The sequence below is a fragment of the Schistocerca americana genome, chromosome 1 (genome assembly GCF_021461395.2).
Source record: "Schistocerca americana isolate TAMUIC-IGC-003095 chromosome 1, iqSchAmer2.1, whole genome shotgun sequence".
Taxonomy (NCBI): Eukaryota; Metazoa; Arthropoda; class Insecta; order Orthoptera; family Acrididae; genus Schistocerca; species Schistocerca americana.
In genome coordinates, this window is record NC_060119.1 from 623117800 (window position 1) to 623142916 (window position 25117).

Below are 25117 nucleotides of genomic sequence, written 5' to 3' on the forward strand. Positions count from 1 at the left end.
ACCTCCCTCAGAAACTTGAAACACATTTGTGGGAAACAGACCCCCAAACCGATATCAGCTTCGATATCTGATTTTACACACTAAAACGATGATATTTGGAAGTCGAAATAAATATCTCTGTAACTCTAGACAGGACGCTCACCACTTTTCAAGTTTTAGCTGCTTGTTTGAAGGCACTGTCAGAGAGAAAACTTCCTGGCTTTCTGAGTCCTACAGCTGCTGTGGTATTCATCACTTTTCTGAAACAGTGACTGGACTTCGTTTTATACCTGCTGCTGCTGGAATCAGGGACGTTATTTTTCTCACTTCTCGAAGCACTGTTCAAGGATAGGCGACAAAACCGGAAGAATTACGCAAAGTGAATTCGTAGCACTGTCCAACAGATGAAAAAAATGGTTGCAATTTTCGATGAATGTTCAATGTCCTACAGCTACTGGTCTGGAAATGCTCTAAAGCCACAATGGCAGGTGAGTGACAGCATTCCGCCAGAGGTGGATGGTCTGCTTGGACGTGTCTCTGAGCTCTCAAACAAACATCACATTACTCTCGGATGTGTCAGAACTTTCCATAGATACACTGTTCCGTCTTGTTCGAGCCAGTCTGTAGAGGCTCCTATGCCCCATAGAAAGGATGCCTTGTGAATGGAACATTCGGATTGATTCTTACTGAATGTACCCGCGAAACTGCTGCTGCTGCTTGTGTGGGAGCACTGCCCGTCATTTTCTGCAGACAAGACATTCAGTAGAAAAACTATTTTGTGCAGATCGAAAAGAAAAAACATACAGCAATCATGGCGCACAGGCGGTTAAACCCTGCAAGAGAGCTCTACAAATCATAAAATATGGAAATTATCACCAAAGACACGTCTTCAATTACACTGCTCTGCTGTTGTCGAGGAAATCTTGAATTTTTCGGTGTGAAACCCACCAAACTGCTGCTGATGCTGGTGGTGTGGGAGCACTGTCCACCGTTCTTTTCTGCAGACGGACCAATTACGAGACTTTCAGCAGCAAAGCTGTTTTGTATAGATAGAGAAAAAAGATAGAGCGGTCATATTGCACTAACAGTTAACCCTGCAAGAGTGGCCTACAGGTCATGAAATATGGAAAGACACTTCCTCAATTACACTGCTCTGCTACTGTCGAGTAAAACTTGAATTTTTCAGCGTGAAACCGATCTTCAACTGGGCTATATCACCCATACCATATCGATATGGTAGACGCACATTTCGTATCATGCACCATACAAGATCATCACTTCTGCACCCTACATGTAGCTATCGACAGCCAGACCGCGGAGAAGGACAGATCTAAAACAAGAAACATGAGCATATGCACCATAAATAGTCCTCGTAGCACTAGATATTTCCCACGAGGTCGGTCGGTCATCCAGTGCGGCCAACGGTCACGAGTCAACTGCCCCCGCACACACGCTGGCTCTATACGCAATCAGAGCGCCCTCAGTGGACCGTGATCAATCTCCGAACTGCTGTATAAAGGCTGGGCTGGTTATCCTCGGCACAAAGGCGTTACTCTTTCTGATCCTGACCTGCTTGCTTGCTTGCTTACTGCCATGCTTTCCACACCCATCTCCATACTCTGGGATTACAAGAACACACGTATTTTCACATGATTTGCCAGAAAGTCATAGGATTTATGCGATAGTTCTCGATATCGGGCTCATAGCAATATCACTTGCATAGCAGTATAGCTTGCACAGTATAATTCCGAAGATAAAGACTGGAAATTATTTATACAGAAACAGAAACTTTAGCGAGGTGCAGCAAAGCGGAACAAGCTGTAAACCATTGAGTAACTAGGTAGTTATCTCATCTGCGAAGATCTTTACATGAAAACTTGAAAAAAATATAGGAAACTGGTAGTTCCATTCACGAATACCGATGTCAGTGATATAACAGGCTCCAAATCATCTAGTCTATGAGGACTGTATACAGTGCATATGCTTATGTTTTTATTTATTTGTTAATAGATCTGTCTGTCTTCACGGTCTGGTGGTCGATAGCTATATGCAGGGTGCAGAAGTGTTGATTTTGTATGGTGCACGATACGAATTGCGTATTTACCACATCGATATGGTATGTAGTGACATAGCCCTGCTGGAGATCGGTTTCACGCTGAAAAATTCAAGTTTTCCTCGACAGTAGCAGAGTAGTGTAATTGAGGAAGCGTCTTCCCATATTTCATGATCTGTAGGCCACTTTTGCAGGGTTTAACTGTTAGTGCAGTATGATCGTTGTAAGCGTCGTCTTGGTAAGCTGTTTTTAACATTAAAACAGTTTCAGCAGCATTTTTACCGAGTGGAAAACAAAATTTCACAGCTGCACGTTGTTCACTTAAACTTGGCATCATAAAAAACGAAACAAGAACAAAACAGCGCTAGTAAAAACAGTCACTGCAGACAAACAGAAAAAACCAGGTCCACAACACGGGCGGCACTGAACTGGCAATGAATTACGCTGTACCCGCCTAGCGGCAGGAATGCTTCTACACAAGCTCCGCCCGCGGCAATGTTATTCCGTTTCTATCTATTTATTTATTTTTCTTTCCCTTCGTATACAAACGAACTGATGTACAGGGTAGACAGCAATCTGCGACTGTGTGTCGGAAAGTGTTGTCGATGGATGACTGTAGGAGAACGCAACTTAGAACGTATATTTGATGTGATGAACGGCAGATTGCTCTAAATGTACAAAAATGTAAGTTAATGCGGATGAGTAGGAAAAAGAATTGTGTAATGATCAAATACACTACTAATTATGTGCTGCTTGACACAGTCACGTTGGGTAATTATATAGGGATAACGTCCCAAAGCGATAAGGAATGGAACGAGCACGTGAGGTAGCTCATCTGTACAGGAGCCTGCATACAGAAGACGGGAACGGCCCAGTCTTCAGTACTACTGAGTGTTTGGGACCCCATCAGATAAGATTAAAGGAAGCCAACGAAGGAATTCAGAGGCGTACTCCAAGATCTGATACCGACAGATTCGACCGAGACGCCAGTATTACGGAGATGCTACATGGACTCAAATGGGAATCTCTGAAGGAATGATTATGTATTTTTTTTCGCGAAAGATAAATGTGAAATGATAATTAAATCGAAACCCTTAGCTGCCGACAGGTGTTGTTGATATGCATCAATGGGGACAGCTAAAAATGCGTGCCCCGACCAGGACTCGAACCCGAGATCTTCTGCTTACGTGGCAGACGCTCTATCCATCTGAGCCACCGATAGCTCAGAGGATAGTACGACTGCAAGGACTTACCCCTTGCACGCTTCCAGTGAGACCCACATTCTCAACTGTCTACAGCCTACATTCATAGTGTTCCTTATAGATTTTTGCCCATTCACTCATTACTCGCGCCAGACTAAGCTGACGAGTCCCGTAAGATTTCGGGCAAAGCGTGCGCATTGGCACAGAAGAAGGTCAATGGCCAGGTAGCCTTTAACTATATGAGGATGGTATCTGTTCCCGAAAGAACAGATGGCATTGATGACCGTGCAGCTTCTCTAGAATGAAATGATAATTAAATCAAAACCCTTAGCTGCCGACAGGTGTTGTTGATATTCATCAATGGGTACAGCTGAAATGTAGGTTGTGGACAGTTGGGAATGTAGGTCTCACGGGAAGCATGCAAAGGATAAATCCCTGCAGTCGCACTATGCTTTGTGCCCTCGGTGGCTCAGGTGGATAGAGCGTCTGCCATGTAAGCAGGAGATCCCGGGTTCGAGTCCTGGTCGGGGCACACGTTTTCAGCTGTCCCCACTGATGTATATCAACAGCACCTGTCAACAGCTAAGGGTTTCGATTTAATTATCATTTCATTCTAGAGAAGCTGCACAGTCATCAATGGTATTTGTTATTTCGGGAACAGATACCATCCTCTTACTCATTAACATAACAATTTGGAGAATCGGTTATTACGGCTGACTGCAGAACGGCTTTGCTGTCACCAACGTACATTTCGCCTAAGGACCACGTAGACGAGTTAAGAGAAATTAGGGCTCTCTCTTTTTGCGAGTGGAACAGGAAAGGGTATGACTGGTAGTGGTACAAAGTAGCCTCCGCCATGCACCGTAGCATTTCTTCCATAGTAGGTGTACATACAATAATGTGAAAAGAGTAATGGAATAGCAATATGCACATACACATATGATTTTAGTAACGCGTACGCAAAGTATAAACAGGCATTAAACTGGCGGAGCTGTTATTTTCAATCATGTGATTTATGAGAAATATGTGAAAACGTTTCCGACGCGATTATGGCCGCACGACGGCAATTAACAGACTTAGAACGCTTCGGAAATCGTAAGGGAATGCAATATTCCGTGAACTACAGTGTCGAAAGTGCTCAGAGAACACCAAAATTCAGGCATTAGCTCTCACCACGGACAATTCAGTGGCGGACTACCTTCACTTAATAACGACCGAGAGCAGTGGCGTTTGCGTAGAGCTGTCACTTCTAATCAATAGGCAGCACTGCATAAAATAATCGCAGAAATCAGTGTTGGACGTCGGACTAACGTATCCGTCAGGACATTGCGGCGGAATTTGGCGTTAATGGGTTTTGGCAGCAGACGACCGACGGTAGTACCGTTGCCAAGAGCACGACATCGCCTGAAGGGACTCTCCTTGGGTCGTGACCATTTCGATTGGACCCTACACGATTGGAAAACCGTGACCTGGTCAGATGAGTCCCGATTTCAGTTGGTAATAGCTGATTGTAGGGTTCGAGTGTTGAGCAGACATCACGGAGATATGGTTCCAAGTTGTCAACAAGGCACTGTGCAAGCTGGTGGTGGCTCCATAACGGTGTAGGCTGTGTTTACCTAGAATGGACTGGGTCCTCTGGTCCAACTGAATCTATCATTCACTGGAAATGGTTATGGTCGGCTAATTGGAGATCATTTGCAGCCATTCAAGAACTTCACTTTCCCAAGCAACGATGAAATTTTTATGGGTGGCAGTATCGCCTGGCCACAGTTGCTCACGACTGGTTTGAAGAACGTTCTGGACAGTTCTAGAGAATGATTTGGCCACCCATATCGGCCGACATGAATCCTATCGAATATTTCGGATATAGTCGAGAGGTCAGCTCGTACACCAAGTCCTTCACCGACAACAATTGTGCAGTAATGGACGGCTATAGAGGCAGCATGGCTCAATATTTCTGGAGGGGATTTCAAACGACTCTTTGAGTCCACGCCACGTCGAGTTGCTGCACTACGCCGGGAATAAGGAGGTCCGAGACGATATTAGGAATATATCCCAAGACTTTTGTCACCTCAGTGCACGTAGATGTAGGTACAGATTTAGGTACTCGACTGGTTACTTTCCATTTTACTGGACTCAGCCCGTTAAATTATTTAATGAACTTCTCGGCGGTAATGTTGTCTTAAAAGGTTTAGTCACTAGATTACTGGTACAGACTAAATTACCGGTCCATTGTGAACGGTTCCATAGGTTAGCTAACAACGCTCACGGACAAGTCTAATAAAACACTAAGTTCGTCTTATCATTCGTATAATCGCCAACGCAGTAAAGACAGTGGCTTCAGAAATTCGATTCCTTGTTTTCTGTTCGTTACCAGAAACTCTGTACACAAATTTCGGTAAAGCAAGCGGTGTACACGATGTACGTGAATGGGAGAATATATATGCACTGAACCAAGCAAGTCTTAGAAGAAAAGTGCTCTCGTCTACGTCTTCTGTGAATGTTGTTCTTTTACTGGAGCATGCACTGTATCGACCTCAGGCCGTTTTGACACGTTAGTTTAGCGAGACAGTCTGAAGACATTTGGAAGCACTACGGCTGGATAGCGCAGGGCCGGGCTGGCGGCGGTACCTGACGGTGTCGAACATGGTGACGAGGGAGAGGAGCGTCGTGACGAGCAGCACCATGCGGCCGGGCACCATGTCCGGGATGACGACGAAGCTGCCCCACGACATGATGACGAACAGCGAGCTGGGCAAGTACGTCTCGAGCAGGTAGCTGCGCAGCTCGCGGCTCATCGTGATGTGCATGCGGGCCGTCGAGTGGTTGCCTGTGCGCACACCGTCACTTATTCTCACTCCGTAGCGTCTGGTCCATTTTACGATCTTCGGTCGACAAATGAATGAGTACTGAGACAACAATGCAAAAGTGTTGATTCTAATGGAAACGATAGTCAGACTGGCAAATGATGACATTGTGTGATCTTAAACTTCGACTTAAATTGATCCGATTAATATCCTGATTTACATCCTGACTTGTTTCGGTACCGATTAGTTCCTAATTCAGCTTTCACACTTACATCTGTGCTGGTCCTCAATATAATTTTCATCAAAAGAGGATGAAGACATCTGAGGGCGATGTAAAAATCTGAACCACTCCGTCTCGCATTAGGGATAGCAATATAAAGAAGTCCAACGCCTTTTTTGTCGTTAAGATTTTCTGTGTAACATTTATGAGATTACTGTGAAGAAGCAAATAAAAAGGTGCTCGAACAGTCTACAGGTATACTGCCGGTTCATAGTGTCCAACGGGCACAATATTTCGGCGATCAGACCTGTCGCCATCGTCAGGTGCGCTGACGAACTGTTCGTCAGCACACCTGACGATGGGCGACATGTCTGATCGCCGAAATATTGTGCCCGTTGGACACTATGAACAGGCAGTACACCCGTGGACTGTTCGAGCAACAAATACGCCGGGAGAAACTGAAGAATCACAAATAAAAAGGTGATTCAAATAAATCCTTTTTCCATTACTTCACGGCAATATTTAATATTTCACTCCAGATTCATAGTGAAGCAACACACGAATAAAATTTCTTCCTGACGAAAGTAAAGAAACCGTAACGAAAAAATGTTATTTCCGTTATTAAGTACCACGGTCAACAGAGAAGCGATATTTATTACAACAGTTAACACCGAGAGCACAGCAGTAAATGCGATTAATAATTTGTTATCCGTCATGACCCCAACAAAGAACACGAGAATTACCTGTTTTCATGTGAAATTAATTTCTTCAAATATTTTTATGAGAAAGAACGAAAATAATGTGAGAACGTTCTGTGCGACATAATACAAATCGTTCATGTATACAATGAAAAGATTTTTGTACATGCAAATGACATAATTATGAATCTATGATAAAATTTCTGTGCGTTCATCAAACACGGAACATTATGAATGAAACTTCTATGAATATTTATACTTCAGCAGAGTCTTGCAGGTGTTGCCAGAGCAGTAACGAAAAGACGAGGTTTCATTTCTACAAAACTAGAGTAACCCGTAACACAAGTCAACAGTACCTACAGAACAAGCTCAGAGTTGACAAAGAAGCAGTTGCCAGAGTCGCATATCTGCCATAACAATTTTCGGGAATATTGACAGAGTACTTGGAGTATATGGTTTCCATTTTATATCGATAAACAAAAAAAAGTTTGTTGTGCAGTGTTTAAGAATATCTAAGCCACTAAATACCTGAGTACATTGCATAGGATGCCAGTGTTATATTTCAGAGCAACCACTCACCATTATAAGTATTAAAGAGATAATAATAGTTACTAAAATGCGGTAGATGTCACCAAATTACATACCACCATTAAAAATCCTGAAGTAGGAAGAGTTACAAATCGGCTTGACAAAGAAACCACAAGAGAAACATGAAAATGAAGCTCTCTACACACCAAACGCTAAATTGAAAGACCATAAAGCAATTGTCATTAAAGCAGACAAAGGCAACTCAGCAGAAATTACACATGAAAATGGATGTATCTGGAAAATCTTAAAGTTTTTTGAAGAACTTAATATCAGACGTCCAGACAAATACCTTACCAACAAATTCCAAATTATCTCAAGAAAACTATCTTCCTGCTTAGTGGTAAAGGAAATCGCCACTCTGTATGCATGAATTCAATAGAGCCACACCTAAAATCTCAATTAAAAGCTCACAAAGAATGTCCCCATACGACCAGTTTCAAACTCAATGAATTACCCTAGCTAAAAATTTCTGCCCATACTCAGAAACTTACAACAGGATAACTTTGTCTGAAAGTAACTGCTCATTAAAAATAACCTTTCATTTGTCACTGATTTGAAAAACATACACAATACTAACAAATGCCAAATCATCTCTTCAGATGTAATTAGATCATATATTAACATTCCCATTCATAATGCAACAGCTGTTATTAAATATAACTTAATAAAAAACAAGAAGATTTCCCCTGCAGAAACCATGGAATTTTTTAAGTTCTTGGAAATGGTATTGAAATATAACTACTTCTCTTATAACTTAATAAAAAACAAGAAGATTTCCCCTGCAGAAACCATGGAATTTTTTAAGTTCTTGGAAATGGTATTGAAATATAACTACTTCTCTTTCAGTGGAAAAATGTACACACAAAGAAATGGGCTAGCTGTGGGTCACAGCATATCAGGAACTATAGCCGAAACATTCTTCAATCACACTGAGGACAAACTTTTCACAAAAAACCCAAACATTCAATAAAATACACAGGAACATTTAATTCAACTGTGAGCAGGAAATATAAAAACGAAGCTGAAAGCAAAGGTGATATCCAAGACGTATTCCAAACATTCAATAAAATACACAGAAACATTAAATTCAGCTGTGAGTAGGAAATAAATAATACCATGAACTTCCTTGAGCTAAATATCTGCAAGCAAGAGAACAAATATGTCTTCTTGAGACGCAGGAAACGAAACTCCACTGACACAAACATACATGCTTCCTACCACCCCAACATGCACACACTAGCAGCATACCACTCAATAATTCATAGAGCTCTAAAAATCTCACTCAGTTATGAGAAACTCCAGAATGAAATGAGAATCGTAAAACAAAAAGCTGCAGCTAATGGGCATAAATCCACACTAATAAATAATTTAGCTAAAAAAGTAAACAAATAAAATACAATAACAATCTTCGGGAACGTCGGCAGAATATTCGCATGGTTTTCATTGTACATGGGTACCTAAAAACGGTATTCAGTGTTAAACACTATCTAGACCACTAATTACCGCGTACAACTGTGTGCATAAGGTGCCAGTGTCTCAGCTGTATGTTGGACAAATTGCAATAATTGTAGAAGAAATATGTACATTTTATTCGAACTAGGCAACCAAATAATTCGGCTGTGGCCAAGCCATATCTCGTATGTGAAACTGAAATAAAATGTAAAATAAACAGAAAATGTTTCAGGAGTAGAGATTTTTCACTGTGATAAAGGAAGCGATGCAGTTAAGTGTCTGGTTATTTACTAGAAAGAGACGGACACTCATTTACTTGTGTCAGGAAGGCGAACTTGCAGCATGATATATTTGTCGTTGTTGCAAAACAGCCACCGTTTCACTCGTAAAAGGGTGTAGCACTCGCTTTGTCGAGATCACAGAGATTTTCAGTTTTACGGAGATACCGTGAAATACAGATTTTTCTTGAGTTTGTCTTATTTTCTGATTAAATATTAGAACATATTTGGAGCAAGAACTCCGGAGGAAATATTGCTACACATCTTATTTTATGAGTTGATATGGTTATTGTACCTAAAATTTCGCACCATCTGTTTTATGAACCTCTGTCAATAATGTTTATTGTCTGTTTTCATATTTGCGGTTAACTTAGATCTCAAAAGTCCTACTGTTGTTAGAGCCAAATGTAGTTTCTGAATCTGATTTTCCTTTTCTGATGGCATAACATGTTGGCCAACTTCTGAGGAAATAAATTATACTAGGATCTTCTGTACTGAACATAGCTGTACATACAGTTACAGCCAAAGCCGAATCTGCGATACATATGGGTGTTAAATCCAAGATATTTTATCCACCTCAGAATATGATTCATTAATAGTATCGGTGGAACACCAGTCCCTCTAACGGAATGGTATATTATGCAACGTTCTGTAGTTTGTCGTAATATAATAATAATCTGTCTATATTTCTTATACGAGCGGTCAAAGATACAGAAAAATAGTATACCTCTAGTTCTTTGAAGTTCTGTAACAGGTGATTGCAAGCTTACAGTTCAATCACTATTAACAGGATGCCGTCTCGCTGTTATCGTTCACCGCAATGTTTTCCTTGAAATGAATCTTCACCATACATTGTGCTTTCCGTAATATATCAAAGAACGTAGTCAGGTAAAACGACAACAGAGATAGCTGTAAACGTCTGCCATGAAGGTGTACCTTCATGACGACTGCGTACAAAGAGGAGGAATATCTAAGGAGTGAGAATAGTGTACTGTACATGAGACCAACAGCACACCAAAATAGACACTTGACTTATTATATAACTCTATTTTCATACTGAGCTAAGACTGAAACTTTTAGTATTACACTTGTATTTGTCCTGTTTTTATACATTTATCTCTTAGTAACGGCAATGGTGAGTAGTTGGTACAAATGAATGTACGGCAAAAGTGGAAACATTTCTTCTTGCAGGTAAGTGCAACAAAGGTCTACGTCAAGTTATCATTGCAGAAAGAGGCGATTTGTGTGTCGATTGATATCGAGCTATAACTTAATGAGTTCATAAAGCAGAGGTAATTTATTGTCTGTATGCACATATATTTACGAAATAAGTGACAAATAAGTTCGATAGAGCGGGAATATGCAGCCAGTCAATTCGTTGAATGTATTTAATTCGTTGACTGTATACATACTTCGAGTAATTTTCACCTGCACGTGAGATTTATATAAGACAGCCTGACTCATTTCCACTGGATTACAAAAGGTACATACCAGTTTTCTTATTTCAAAGTAATTACAATACGAAACTATAGTACTATAATAATATCATGCAGAATTAGTACCTATGATTAATAATTTAGCACTCGAAAATGATTGATGATTAAACATATGGCACGAGAAAGGAAATAAAAAAATTCATTCTTTAAAATATTTTACTGAGTAATAATTAGCTAACTTTCTGCATGCCATAGTTTCAAATTCGATATTTTTCGGGACATGTCCATTTTGTCATACTAGCAAGTCACTTCATAACCCGCCGTAGAAAAAAGTTATTAAAACGGAGACTCGGTGACATGATCAAGTGCAATACAAAGCCTAAAAAACAGTTATATTAACCTTTCTTTTCCCATGGCAAAATAATTATCGACGTCTTAGCTGTGATTCGTTGTCGCAAAGAAATGAAATATCCTTACTTTTATCTCTTCATAGTTTTAACCGCAAGTTCATTTCAGATATCGAATGCAAGTCATTGAGGTGCCTTTGAAAAGTGTTTACAAAATCCATCTTATGTCTCAGCGAGGTCTGACAGTGAAAATCTGCAGTGCGCTTTCGGACAAACCTTAGGCACACCGCGCTCTGGTAACTGTTGGAGTCTATACATTGGTGACAAAAATTCCGCTCTGTGCATCTGAAAGTTCGCTCCATAGATATTCCTACTCTGTGACTGTGCGTTGCAATATTGTATTCGAGGCGATACCGCTGCTCTCGGAGCTACAATCTAATGCTTCAAACAACGTATGTTCACAAAACAAGAAGAAAACTGGTTTTGGAAATAGTATTTATAACTACAGGAAGAAGAAACAGGTATATAGTGTTTTTATCATGAAATTCTGTGTAGCTTTAAACATTATCTCTTTGTTGGTATCAAAATTTTATACAGGTTGCGGTTACTGCAGCCTTAGTTTGCGATGATAAACAAGTCTATAGATGAAGCTTTCGCCCTGAGATACGCATTACTCAAAGACTAGCTTTATTTTCAAATGCCAGACAATGCAATTAACATCAATATACTTCCGTGAAATTTAACCTCACATCTCTGTTAGTTTGCAGTATGAGTGATCTCATGTTTGACAGACATTGTATTGATTGATTCGTAGTGAGCCTATGACTGAACTATGGAATTACGTATGTGAGTGAACTTTAGTTCGTTAAGATGGGGCTCTAATTTTTGAAACAGAAATCCGAAGTCAGATCAGCTACAGTTACGAATTTACGAAGTGAGTGCATGTCACATGCCATGAAAGGCCCCCTGTAATCCAAAGTCGTATACTGTTTGCAGTAGATTTATGGCTCCATTTTGTCTTCTTTGTTACGTTTCTGACTCAGACATTGGGCAAAGTTTTAGTACATGTCTGCTGTGGAAAGGGTCGTATGGCTTACTTTCGGTTAACTGGACGCTAGTACTAATGAAAAATCCTGTCTGTCTTGATAGTTAAGTTTCCATCTCTGGTATCGTATATTCAAATCACGGCAAAAAACACCTGTGGTTTATGATGAATTTTATATTTTCCGATTTGGAATTCAGACTTAAACTACTAGGTTTTTTTTAGTTTTTAGCTAATTCACATAATTTTAAATTTGTTATTTGATAAGAGTAACTGGGAATGCCCTGTCTATAGGATTTTTTCAGTTTTAATCAGTTACAGAAGCCACTTCACATAGGAAAACATTTTGCAGAAGATAATTATAGTAAATGAATACTTGCCTTCGCCGTAATAGACACCTTGAGAATAGTCCTCCGTAGAAAAGGACACAACATACTTTGGAAGCCTGTAACCGTCACCGAAGTCGCTTGGAAAACTTAGGGCCTTCTCACCCACCCACTTAAAATTCATGTCCGCGATCGTGTATTTGTCTGGAAAAACGAACAATTTCTGTATGAATGTATGGTACTAATTACTACAACTACAAAATCCGAAAGGCTACGTGAATTATTAAAAGCAGGAAACACGCTGTGGAAACAAAATTGCGCGAGCAGCGTGTAATGTAGCTACGGGCGTTACTCACAACTACTGAAGTCGACGTCGCATCTTTGTACATCCAGCGGGTAGAGCACGAAATCCATGTCACATTTGATTATCACTGTAGCTCTGAAAGCATTAGACATCACATTTACTTGCGTAATACTTAAGAAAAAATACATATTTAGTAAATGAACCTGGCTCTTGCATAAATACTTAAAAATCTATTTACCTAATGAACTTCAATCTTTATTCAAAGTGAAATGAAAATATATTGGTTGATATTTCATATTCCAAAAGTATTGCATACATACGCATGTAAGAACTGTTGTTTGCAGCTTAGCTCTGTAGTGCATAGTGCATTCATTTTGTGTGCATCGGAGCATAATAAACTGTTGTGATCGGTTACTGCTTTATATGCAGTTTTGAAACAGTTTCTAACTAAAGTGTCTGTGCAAATCTGATAGTTAAACTTTTTTCTTTTCGGAATTATTTATATTTACTTTGCCGCCACGTGTTGAAGATTGCAAGACAAGACTGATGTCGAAAGACGGTGACTATAGCATACTTTTTGCAAATATGACTGACATTAGGAAGATTGGAAAAAAACCTTTTGATGGTAAATTTTATTCTCGAATGCAGTTTAAAGAAGCCGCAGATGACTGCCAGTTGCTTGTTTGAGATGTTGCGCATTCGTACTTAAAAGTTAAACAGGTTTTGTCAAAAAACTATGCTGTTACCCTTTCAGGATATTGTACTTTTTGGTGTCACTTTCTAGTCCACAATAACAAGGAACTGCGTGAGTAAATATCTGTCGACACATAAAGATGACACATCCTCTGACAGTGTGTGGGTGGAAAATAACTGTGAGCTTGGCCGAACTTCTAAGCCAGTTTCTTTACAAAAGCTATTTTCAGAGAAGTGCTAATATTAGTACCAATTCCTACGTATACTCGTCACTCATGCTTCCAGCCAGTTCTCAAAGTTCTTACTTGTCCCAGTATCTAAATGTTCAGCTGCAGGATTCTGTGTGCGTCGAGCACCGATATTCAGCTCACCCGATGCTGATGCGCATGGTGTGGTTGCGGAAGAGGCGCAGAGATGTCATCTCCTGGAAGAGCGATAACACTTTCATCTCCCGCAGTTGGCGGATGTACAGATCGGGCACCCAGAACCGCTCTCGGTGTTTCCAGGTCAGCTCCACATGGTTCACGTCCGTGTCATTGCGAATGTGCACTCGTGGATCCCTCCAGTGCACGTACAGGAATACGTCGAGTGAGATCTCCTGCCAAATGCCGACAGTTTCACAAATCAGTCAGACACGAACGCGTCAGCAAAACTGTCGATGTACACTTTAAGACATGTTCGTAACACATGCTTTGTTTAAAAGTCGTCATTTTTTTCGTCCATTACACATAATAAAATAGATGTTTCTCAGTTATAATAATTTTGAAACGGTTATAACGCACACACTCCTTGTTAGCTTCTGTTTCTTGTTCTTCGGCCGACGTTTGTTTGATGATTTTTCCGACGTTTCTCCAGCACGAGTGGCTGGCATTGTCAAAGCTTCACCCTCCATTGCTGGTGATGGACTAGAGTCGATCTCGCTGTCGCAGATTATATGTACCTGGCGCACCAAGGCCAATGGCTTTTCCGTGGACATTTCCGGTGCGGTTCTCCTCTTGCACGGGAACACATGATCCATTCACCTTGAGGCTTTCTGCTTTCTTATCGACGCTATTCTCATGTTTTTGTATTTCTGCAGCTCCTCTGAGCAAGCGGGTGTGATAGCTCTTTTCTACAGCCACAGCTTCCCTGTCGGAGGATTTTACTAAGTGGTGAGCCTCGGGTACGACCTCTATGCCATACTTTTCCAGAGTGACACCGAGCGAGATGGTGCAATGATTAGCACACTGGACTCGCATTCGGGAGGACGACGGTTCAATCCCGCCTCCGGCCTTCCTGATTTAGGTTTTCCGTGGTTTCCCTAAATCGCTCCAGGCAAATGCCAGGATGGTTCCTATGACAGGGCACGGCCGACTTCCTTCCCCATCCTTCCGTAATCCGATGAGACCGATGACCTCGCTGTTTGGTCTCTTCCTCCAAATCAACCCAACCCCAACCCAGAGTGACACGCAGAATCGGTCTTACATTGCGCAAACACCGAGAAGAGACTATTTGTGAATAGAGAAAGAAGATCAAAGAATGTCTCAGATCGGCGAAACAGAAAAGGAACCCACTTGCAATGTCAGTAACATACCGCATACCATGCACATACGGAAAAGTTTATGTTGGACTGACTCGATGATCAGTCAAAGTAGGATCACGGAATATAAGCGGCATAGCAGGTTGTGGCAGGTGCAGAATGGGCCCTGTCAGAGCACGCGCTGTGTGGGGCCGACCAGATGGTAAAATTCACCGACACGGAAGTTCTGGCTGTAGAAAACAGCTATCCCACCCTCTTGTTCAGAAAAGATGTAGAAATACAGGCACTACAGTCTGGAACCGCGCGGCCGCTGCGGTCTCAGGTTCGAATCCTGCCTCGGCCATGGATGTGGGTGATGTCCTTAGGTTAGTTAGGTTTAAGCAGTTCTAAGTCCAGGGGACTGATGACCTCAGATGTTAAGTCCCATAGTGCTTAGAGCCATTTAAACCAAGAAAGCCTCAAGGTAAACGGGTCCTGGATTCCCGTGCTACAGCGAACGATCGCTGCAGGTAGCAAGAGGAGAGCTGCACCGGAAATGACCACGGAAAAGCCTTTGTACGTTGGCGCACCAGATACATATAATCTGCTGCCGCCAGCTCGACTCCAGTCCACCACCAGCAATATAGGGTGAAGCTTTGACAATGCCAGCCACTCGTGCTAGCGAAACGTCAGAAAAAACATCAAACAAACGTCGGCCAAAGAATCCGAGACAGAAGTCAACAGTCAGTTTGTCCAAAAGAGGCCTTGAAAGTCGGAGCAATTTTGGTTATAACGCAGTTGATCAAATGGTCGGATTTTTAATTTAAAAAAAATTCCTTATTTAAGGCTGAATACGTTTATAGAAGTATTCTCAGTGTTCTACTGTCTGATTAGGGATCATCGATTGGTGTTTCATACTTCTGTGAATAAATAATAGGTAATTCACTGGTAAAGAGGAACATCAGAAAGGAAATATTTTTTCTTATTCCTGTGTACAACTAGCCAATATCCTGAAACATTACAATCTTCGACGAGAATCATAGTTACCCTAATTATCAAATGCTGGCACACTTAGAAAAAGTCAGCCGGTTCGAAATTTGCGAAAAACGAAGTACTTGATATTATTACTCCAAGTTTATCTTTCTTGAGTTCTCGACATGCATAATTTGAATTAAAAAGTTACTATGCTTAATTCAGGAAAAATTTGAGAATTTTACTAAAGCAGGAGTGAAAAATAATCAAAAAATAGATGACTAGTTGATCAGAACGTTCTGGAAAAGAATTAGTAGAAAATGCATTTTAGTAAGGCCTATACCTCCGTAAACCCTTGATGGATCGTGAAGTTTGGATTTCGAAACTCAATGGATTCTAATATTCGATCTATTGTTTAATGTGACACTCATCTCCTTACTCTGCCATAGAGGAGGTACCGTACTGTACAACAAGATATATGGATATTTGACATTCAGCGCAGATTTTCCGGCCTCATATCAGGTCAGTGAGACAATCATGCTGATAATACTTGTGATTTACATGTTGGTGTCTATTTTGTTGTTGTTGAGGTCTTCAGTCGAGAGATTGGTTTCTACATCTACATCTACATCCATACTCCGCAAGCCACCTGACGGTGTGTGGCGGAGGGTACTTTGAGTATCTCAATCGGTTCTCCCTTCTATTCCAGTCTCGTATTATTCGTGGAAAGAAAGATTTTCGGTATGCCTCTCTGTTGTCTCTAATCTCTCTGATTTTAACCTCATGGTCTCTTCGCGAGATATACGTAGGAGGGAGCAATATACTGCTTGACTCCTCGGTGAAGGTATGTTCTTGAAACTTCAACAAAAGCCCGTTCCGAGCTACTGAGCTTCTCTCTTGCAGAGTCTTCCACTGGAGTTTATCTATCATCTCCGTAACGCTTTCGCGACTACTAAATGATCCTGTAACGAAGCGTGCTGCTCTCCGTTGGATCTTCTCTATTTCTTTTATCAACCCTATCTGGTACGGCTCCCACACCGGTGAGCAGTATTTAAGCAGTGTGCGAACAAGTGTACTGTAACCTACTTCCTTTGTTTTCGGATTGCATTTCCTTAGGATTCTTCCAATGAATCTCAGTCTGGCTACTGCTTTACCGACGATTATTTTTATATGGTCCTTCCATTTTAAATCACTCCTAATGCCTACTCCCATATAATTTATGGAATTAACTGCTTCCAGTTGCTGAACTGCAGCTCTCCATTCTACTCTATCCTGTGCAAGCTTCTTCATCTCCCAGTACCTACTGCAACCTACATCCTTCTGAATGTGTTTAGTGTATTCATTTCTTGGTCTCCCGCTACGATTTTTACCCTCCACGCTACCCCCTAATACTAAATTGGTGATACCTTGATGCCTCAGAATATGCCCTACCAACCGATCCCTTCTTCTAGTCAAGTTGTGCCACAAATTTCTCTTCTCTCCAATTCTATTCAATACCTCCTCATTAGTTATGTGATCTACCCATCTAATCTTCAGCATTCTTCTGTACCACCACATTTCGAAAGCTTCTATTCTCTTCTTGTTTAAACTATTTGTTGTTCACGTTTCACTTCCATACATAGCGACACTCCATACAAATATTTTCAGAAACGACTTCCTGACACTTAAATCTATACTCGATGTTAACAAATTTCTCTTCATCAGAAACGCATTCCTTGCCATTGCCATTCTACATTTTATATCCTCTCTACTTCGACCATCATCAGTTATTTTGCTCCCCAGATAGGTAAACTCATTTACTACTTTAAGCGTCTCATTTCCTGATCTAATTCCCTCAGCATCACCCGATTTAATTCGACAACATTCCATTATCATCGTTTTGCTTTTGTTGATGTTCATCTTATATCCTCCTTTCAGGACACTGCTCTTCCAGGTCCTTTGCTGCCTCTGACAGAATTATAATGTCATCTGCGAACCTCAAAGTTTTTATTTCTTCTCCATGGATTTTAATTCCTACTCCAAATTTTTCTTTTGTTTTCTTTACTGCTTGCTCAATTACAGATTGAATAACATCGGTTAGAGGCTACAATCCTGTCTCACTCCCTTCCCAACCACTGCTTCCCTTTCATGCCCCTCGACTCTTATAACTGCCATCTGCTTTCTGTTCAAATTGTAAATAGCCTTCCGCTCCCTGTATTTTACCCCTTGCCACCTTCAGAATTTGAAAGAGAGTATTCCAATCATTGTTGTCAAAAGCTTTCTCTAAGACTACAAACGCTAGAAACGTAGGTTTGCCTTTCCTTAATCTATTTTTTAAGATAAATCAGAGGGTCAGTATTGCCTCACGTGTTCCCACATTTCAACAGAATCCAAACTGATCTTCCCTGAGGTCGGCTTCTACCAGTTTTGCCATTCGTCTGTAAAGAATTCTTGTTAGTATTTTACAGCCGTGGCCTATTAAACTGAGAGTTCGGTAATTTTCACATCTGTCAACACCTGCTTTCTTTGGGATTGGAATTATTATATTCTTCTTGAAGTCTGAGGGTATTTCGCCTGTCTCATACATCTTGCTCACTAGATAGTAGAGTTTTGTTAGGCCTGTCTCTCCCAAGGCTGTCAGTAATTCTAATGGAATGTTGTCTACTCCTGGGGCGTTGTTTCGACTTAGGTCTTTCAGTGCTCTGTCAAACTCTTCACGCAGCATCAAATCTCCTATTTCATCTTCATCTACATTCTCTTCCATTTCTATAATATTGTCCTAAAGAACTTCGCCCTTGTATAGACCCTCTGTATATTCTTTCAAACTTTCTGGTTTCCCTTCTTTGCTTAGAACTGGGTTTCCATCTGAGGTCTTGATATTCATGCAAGTGGTTCTCTTTTCTCCAAAGGCCTTTTTAATTTTCCTGTAGGCACTATCTATCTTACCACTAGTGATATGCTCCTCTACATCCTTATATTTGTCCTCTACCCATCCCTGCTTACCATTTTGCACTTCCTGTTGATCTCATTTTTGAGACGTTTGTATTCCTTTTTGCCTGCTTGATTTACTGCATTCTTATATTTTCTCCTTTCATCAATTAAATTAAATTTCTCTTCTGTTACCCAAGGATTTCTGTTAGCGCTCGTCTTTTTACCTACTTGATCCTCTGCTACCTTCACTATTTCATCTCTCAAAGCTACCCATTCTTCTTCTACTCTATTTCTTTCCCCCATTCTTGTCATTCGTTTCCTAATGCTCTCCTGAAAGCTCTCGACAACCTCTGGTTCCATCAGTTTATTCAGGTCCCATTTCCTCAAATTCCCACCTTTTTGCAGTTTCTTCAGTTTAAATCTTCAGTTCATAACCAATAGATAGTTGTAAGAGTCCACATCTGCCGCTGGAAATGTCTTACAATTTAAAATCTGGTTCCTGAATATCTGTCTTACCATTATATAATCTCTGTGAGGCCTTCCAGTATCTCCTGGCTTCTTCCATGTATACAACCTTATTTTATGATTCATGAACCAAGTGTTAGCTATGATTATGTTATGCTTTGTGCAAAATTCTACCAGGCGGCTTCCTCTTTCATTCCTTACTCCCATTCCATATTCACCTACTACGTTTCCTTCTCTTCCTTTTCCTACTGTCGAGTTCCAGTCACACATGACTATTAAATTTTCGTCTCCCTTCACTACCTGAATAATTTCTTTTATCTCATCATACATTTCATCACTCTATTCCTCATCTGCGGCATATAAACTTGTACTACTGTAGTAGGCGTGGGCTTCGTTTCTATCTTGGCCACAATAATGCGTTCACAATGCTGTTTGTAGTAGCTTACCCGCATTACTATTTTCCTATTCATTATTAAACCTACTCCTGCATTACTCGTGTTTGATTTTATATTTGTAATCCTGTATTCACCTGACCAGAAGTCTTGTTCCTCCTGCCACCGAACTTCACTAATTCCCACTATATCTAACTTTAACCTACCCATTTCCCTTTTTAAATTTTCTAACCTACCTGCCTGTTTAAGGGATCTGACATTCCATGCTCTGATCCGTAGAACGCCAGTTTTCTTTCTTCTGATAACGACGTCTTCTTGAGTTGTCCCTGCCCGGATATCTGAATGTGGGACTATTTTACCTCCGGTACATTTTACCCAAGAGGATGCAATCATCTTTTAATCATACAGTAAAGCTGTACGCCCTCGGGAATAATTACGGCTGTAGTTCCCCTTGCTTTCAGCTGTTCTCACTACCACCACAGCAAGGCCGTTTTGGTTAGTGTTACAAGGCCAGATCAGTCAATCATCCAGACTGTTGCCCCTGCAACTACTGAAAAGGCTGCTGCCCCTCTTCAGGAACCACACGTTTGTCTAGCCTCCCAACAGATACCCCTCCGTTGTGGTTGCAAATACGGTACGGCTATCTGTATCGCTGAGGTACGCAAGCCTCCCCGCTAACGGCAAGGTCCATAGTTCATGGTGTCTATATCACACGTATTTAACGAACGTTAAGGCATTTGTATTTTGAATAGTGATTTATCTTTTTAACTATGACACTCTTATGTGGCATGGCTATTTTGGTAAGCTCAGGCAGTTATAAATTATTACTCTTACACCCGTGAGCAACAGAATCAGAGACACCCAACTAGAAGAGTGCAGCATCCCTTCCCATCGTGATGACTGCGGCAACGAGTTGTCACATGAACTCCACAGGAACTCGGAAACCCAGGAGCATGATCTTTATCCATCAGCGTTCAACCCATGGAGACTGCTCTCAGATATGAACGAGATACGCAATCAGCTCTGAGTGGCGTCCCAGACGTTCTCATTAGGATGGATCTCAGGTTCACTCGAGGTCACACAAGTCCCGATTGTCTGCCGAGTTTGTACTCAAACTTCACTGACGCAATTCGAAAGCGACTATGTAGTTTATTGTCTTACAGAAATTACAGGTTGTCTGCATGAACTAGAGCCGAACAAACGATAGTACGCTGAAAGCAGATTCCTGTATCATTCTCCCGTGAGATACGATAACAGACACGTTGGGGTTTTTGTTTATCCCATGTAAACATCTCACACGTGAGAATATCTCTGTCATCTGTCTGAACAGTGCTCAGCTGACAAGCGGAATGCGTCTCATATACGTCCAGTTTTAGACATACTTGTACAGTGTGATCATCTTTTTAACTTGTCAGATCAGGTGCTTTTCCAATTCTATGAGCTTACACAAAAGTATCGTTCGCCCATGATAATCCTTGTGCCTTGTGACATATGGCGAGATTCTCATAAATGCGTGGGGCAGATTCTTCTGTACCCAATAGCGATGAGATGGTTCAGGACTGTGTGATGTTGCTCAGCACTCGGTAGGTTAAATATCTGCTGAACTGTGTGTCCCGCCTATTGGCTGTTCAATCAGCGATAGTCAGTGCTGAACCTTGCCATCTAAGCGTTATCACCTATGGCAGTTGACTGTATCATGGCAGTATTCTCCAAATGCCTTGTAATTTTATTTGATTACGTTTATTGCGACACATTAAAAGTCTTTCTATTGTTAGATATTTTAAACCTGTTAACTGAAAGTCGTGGAATTCTGTAAGCGTTACCAAATTGTTTATGAGATGTCTTTCTGTAGAATCTGAACAGAACACGTCTTTATGCAATAAGAATAATAAGTTACAGAAATATCTACAAGATGTGACCGTAAAGTTTTAAGAATGGATCCGCTACTGATTACTGGTTTGGTGGGCAGGGACACGGAGGGTTTTGAGTGAGTCATTGCCTTGTCCTTGAGCGCCCTCTGACAGGAAACTGCGTTTCCTTTATTCAGTTCGTTGTGGCAGCTGGTTGAGCGCAGGTCTGTTAGGGCTTGTTGCTGGATTCTCTCCGCGTGAAAATGGACGTAAAAACGGAGCAACGCATTTGTGTGAAATTTTGTTTGAAAACCGGGAAATCAGCTTCTGAGACTAACGAACTATTAAAAACAGCTTTTGGAGAGCCAATCAAGTGTTTTTGTCTGGTCAAACAGATTTAAAAATTGACGTGAGTTATTTGAAGATGAACCACGGTCCGGCCGTCCTTCCACCTCAAAAACGAATGAAAATGTTGTGAAAGTTCGCGACTTAGTGCGCTCTGATCGTAGACTTACAATTAGGGAGATTGCTGATGAACTTAATTTAAGTTTCTATGCAACTCAGTCAATTTTAACTGAAGATTTGAACACGCATCGAGTGTCCACAAAATTCATTCCAAAATTGTTGTCAAGTGACCAGAGACAATACCTACTTGAAGTGTGCCAAGAACTGATTAATCGGACTAAAAATGATCCAGATTTGTTAAATAGGGTAGTTACAGGTGACGAATCGTGGGTATATGGATATGATCCTGAAACCAAAGTGCACTATTCGCAGTGGAAGTCTCCAAGTTCGCCACGACCGAAAAAAGCACTGCAGAGTCGGTCGAACGTGAAGACAATATTGGTAGTTTTATTCGATTCTACCGGTATTGTGCATCATGAATTTACCTCTGGAGGACAGACAATTAATCAGGAATACTAAAAATGTGTCCTTGAGCGTTTGCGAGAAAAAGTGTGGAAGAAAAGGCCTGCATTGTGGAAAGTCAGGAGTTGGGTGCTACACCATGACAATGCTCTGGCTCATTTTGCCTTATCCATCTTTGAATTTTTGACCAAATTCAGAATTCCTGTGCTTCCACAACCGCCATATTCCCCTGATTTGGCGCCTTCGGGCTTCTACCTGTTTCCTAAACTGAAATTTTCGTTGAAAGGGAAGCGATTTGACTTGACTGAAGACATCCAGGCAAATACAGAGAGCTTCCTTAACACACTTCAGGAAAAATTTCCAGGAATGTTTCCAAAAGTGGAAACACCTTCGGAGTCGGTGTGTTCAGTCAGAAACGGACTATTTTGATGGAGATGCATCACAGTAGCAGGTAAGTGCTACTTGTACAATTACAAGCTCATTCTTAAAATTTCCAATCACACCTCGTACAATATAAAAGGCAGCTGGAGAAGATCTGAGTCACTTCAAACAGTTTAAGAAACACCAAAAGCACTAGATATTATACATACACTATGCACCCATTCAGAAAGGAAATAATATAGTAATTTGGCCTTAAATGCTTCCTATAGTATTTATTACAATGCTGTGGACTTCAAAAACAGATTGAGCATGTTTAGGCTGCTCTGGCGTTCAAATCGTCTACTTGTAAACAACGAAGAAGGCGACGAGTTGTTCCAAAGGTGCACCCAATATCTGTCGAGGATATCACGCTACTACCTTGTCATGGCGGTACACTCAGACGAGATACATGATACCCTTGGAGGAATGGTCAGGCATATGACAGGAACAATCATTCGAAGCAAAAAGTCTCATAAACGCGGCTTCTAAAGTGCATACTGAAGAGTTGTTAGCCCTTGTTCATCTTCTCTACTGCGAAACACGTCTGTTCTACTGAGCGAGTTATCATAACTCTATGCATTCCAGAGCTCATGTTTACCAGACAGTTTCTTCTTCTTTTGGTCCATACTACCTCCTCCCAAAACATGAAAAGGAAAGAGCTTACAGGAGAAGAGATTTGTTTCACAGTATTGAAGATGAAGGGCGCATAGCTCATAATGTGTGCATCTTCGAAACCATATTTGCTGTAAGTTTTGCGTTGAACGTTCCAGTCATATCCATGAATACTGAAAATTCTTCCTGGGACGTCCTGTATAATGGCACCCTATAGCCATTGTGCGAAATTTGCTGTCAAAACTTTTGCGGTTCGATTATATTAACATTAAGAAGCGGAACACATTACATGTATGTTTCAACCTTATTTTTGAACATTTGGAAACAGAATATACATATTTTAAAATTATAAGGTTCTTTAAGCATATCAGTACCATAACGAGATCTTTAGAATATTTGAATATAACAGATGAAACACTGCACACTTACCTCTTTGTTCTCATCAACAGCCGAAATTCGATTGATGAACAGCGAAACAGACACCTCCGTTGTTTCACCTGTAACAAAAAGATGATTTGTTAAAGGCATTTGTTATCAAATTTAAAAAAAATATGTAGCCATATTACCTACTCTTTCCAAATCCCACTGACGTTGTCCTCGAGCTTGACATCTTGTCAGAGTGCTACATGCTCTCATTACTTTATGGCCGACGGAGAAGTTTGGTCTTTAACCTAGGATGCAGAGTCTGATGATCAAGATGTCACATACTCCCTTCCCTCTACTAATAGAAGACATATCAACAACCTACCAGTACACCACAAGTTTTAAGTGCAGGAAATACATTTGATTGTTGTAGCTCATGATACTCTCGGGGCTTAGTCGAAGATCTTTATGTAAAACTAAAAGATCAAGACAAAAAGTTAAAACATAAATTAAAATACATTCCCATGATGTATAGAAAGAAGTTATTGGACAAAATTGAACGTTACTTCAGGAGTCAAATGTAATTCATTTGGCCGTGCGGTTCTAGGCGCTACAGTCTGGAACCGCGTGACCGCTACGGTCGCAGGTTCGAATCCTGCCTCGGGCATGGATGTGTGTGATGTCCTTAGGTTAGTTAGGTTTAAGTAGTTCTAAGTTCTAGGGGACTGATGACCACAGCAGTTAAGTCCCATAGTGCTCAGAGCCATTTGAACCATTTTTTGTAATTCATTCATTTAAAATTTCCAATACGCTGAAGTCTAAGTTAAGACACAAAATTGTGATGAATGATGACAAATAAAATAGAACGAGAGTTTACAAACTGAATTGTGGTGAATACAGTGGTTTTTATGTGGGACGGATGGGAAAGTCATTTTTTACGTGATTTAAGAAACATACTAGTACTCATAACAAAATCACTTTCAGATATCATATCAGAGACAGAAAGTATAGCATTACTGATATTTGTCGCACCATGATAGTCTTGCACAATGTTCCTGAACGGGAAAGATTAGATGCCTTAGGAAAGCTACGAATTTATAGTTATAAGAAAAGATCTCCGAATTGTTTATTGAATGTCCAATTACAATCTTATGAGAAAACGTTTCTACCATTTTTGATAATCTTTTGTGATTTGTTTTTACGAAATTTCTCTTCTCGTGATGATGCGATTCTATAATCTCACGTAAGTTGAGATCTCCTTCTTTCTTCGATATTGATTTGCTTTCGCTCGGATATTGGAACTAGAGAAAGCCCACACTGGATACACACAGTGTTTCCTCTTG

The 25117-nt window shown here is 40.8% G+C and overlaps 1 protein-coding gene and 1 non-coding gene across 2 annotated transcripts in view; one reads left to right on the forward strand and one right to left on the reverse strand.

Moving 5' to 3' along the window:
* The window catches only part of LOC124583051 (glycine receptor subunit alpha-4-like), a 75697-nt gene extending 51650 nt beyond the window's left edge, over positions 1 to 24047 (reverse strand). The window contains exons 1-6 of the mRNA XM_047131330.1: positions 23978 to 24047; positions 23841 to 23908; positions 13797 to 14023; positions 12785 to 12867; positions 12483 to 12632; positions 5866 to 6064 (exon numbers count right to left, since the gene is read on the reverse strand). Coding sequence (XP_046987286.1) covers positions 5866 to 6064; positions 12483 to 12632; positions 12785 to 12867; positions 13797 to 14023; positions 23841 to 23908; positions 23978 to 24047 — 797 coding nt within the window. The remainder of the gene's footprint in view (positions 1 to 5865; positions 6065 to 12482; positions 12633 to 12784; positions 12868 to 13796; positions 14024 to 23840; positions 23909 to 23977) is intronic.
* On the forward strand, positions 3692 to 3766 carry Trnat-ugu. The gene has a single exon. It is a non-coding gene; the product is annotated as a tRNA-Thr (tRNA).
* Positions 24048 to 25117: the final 1070 nt, after the last annotated feature.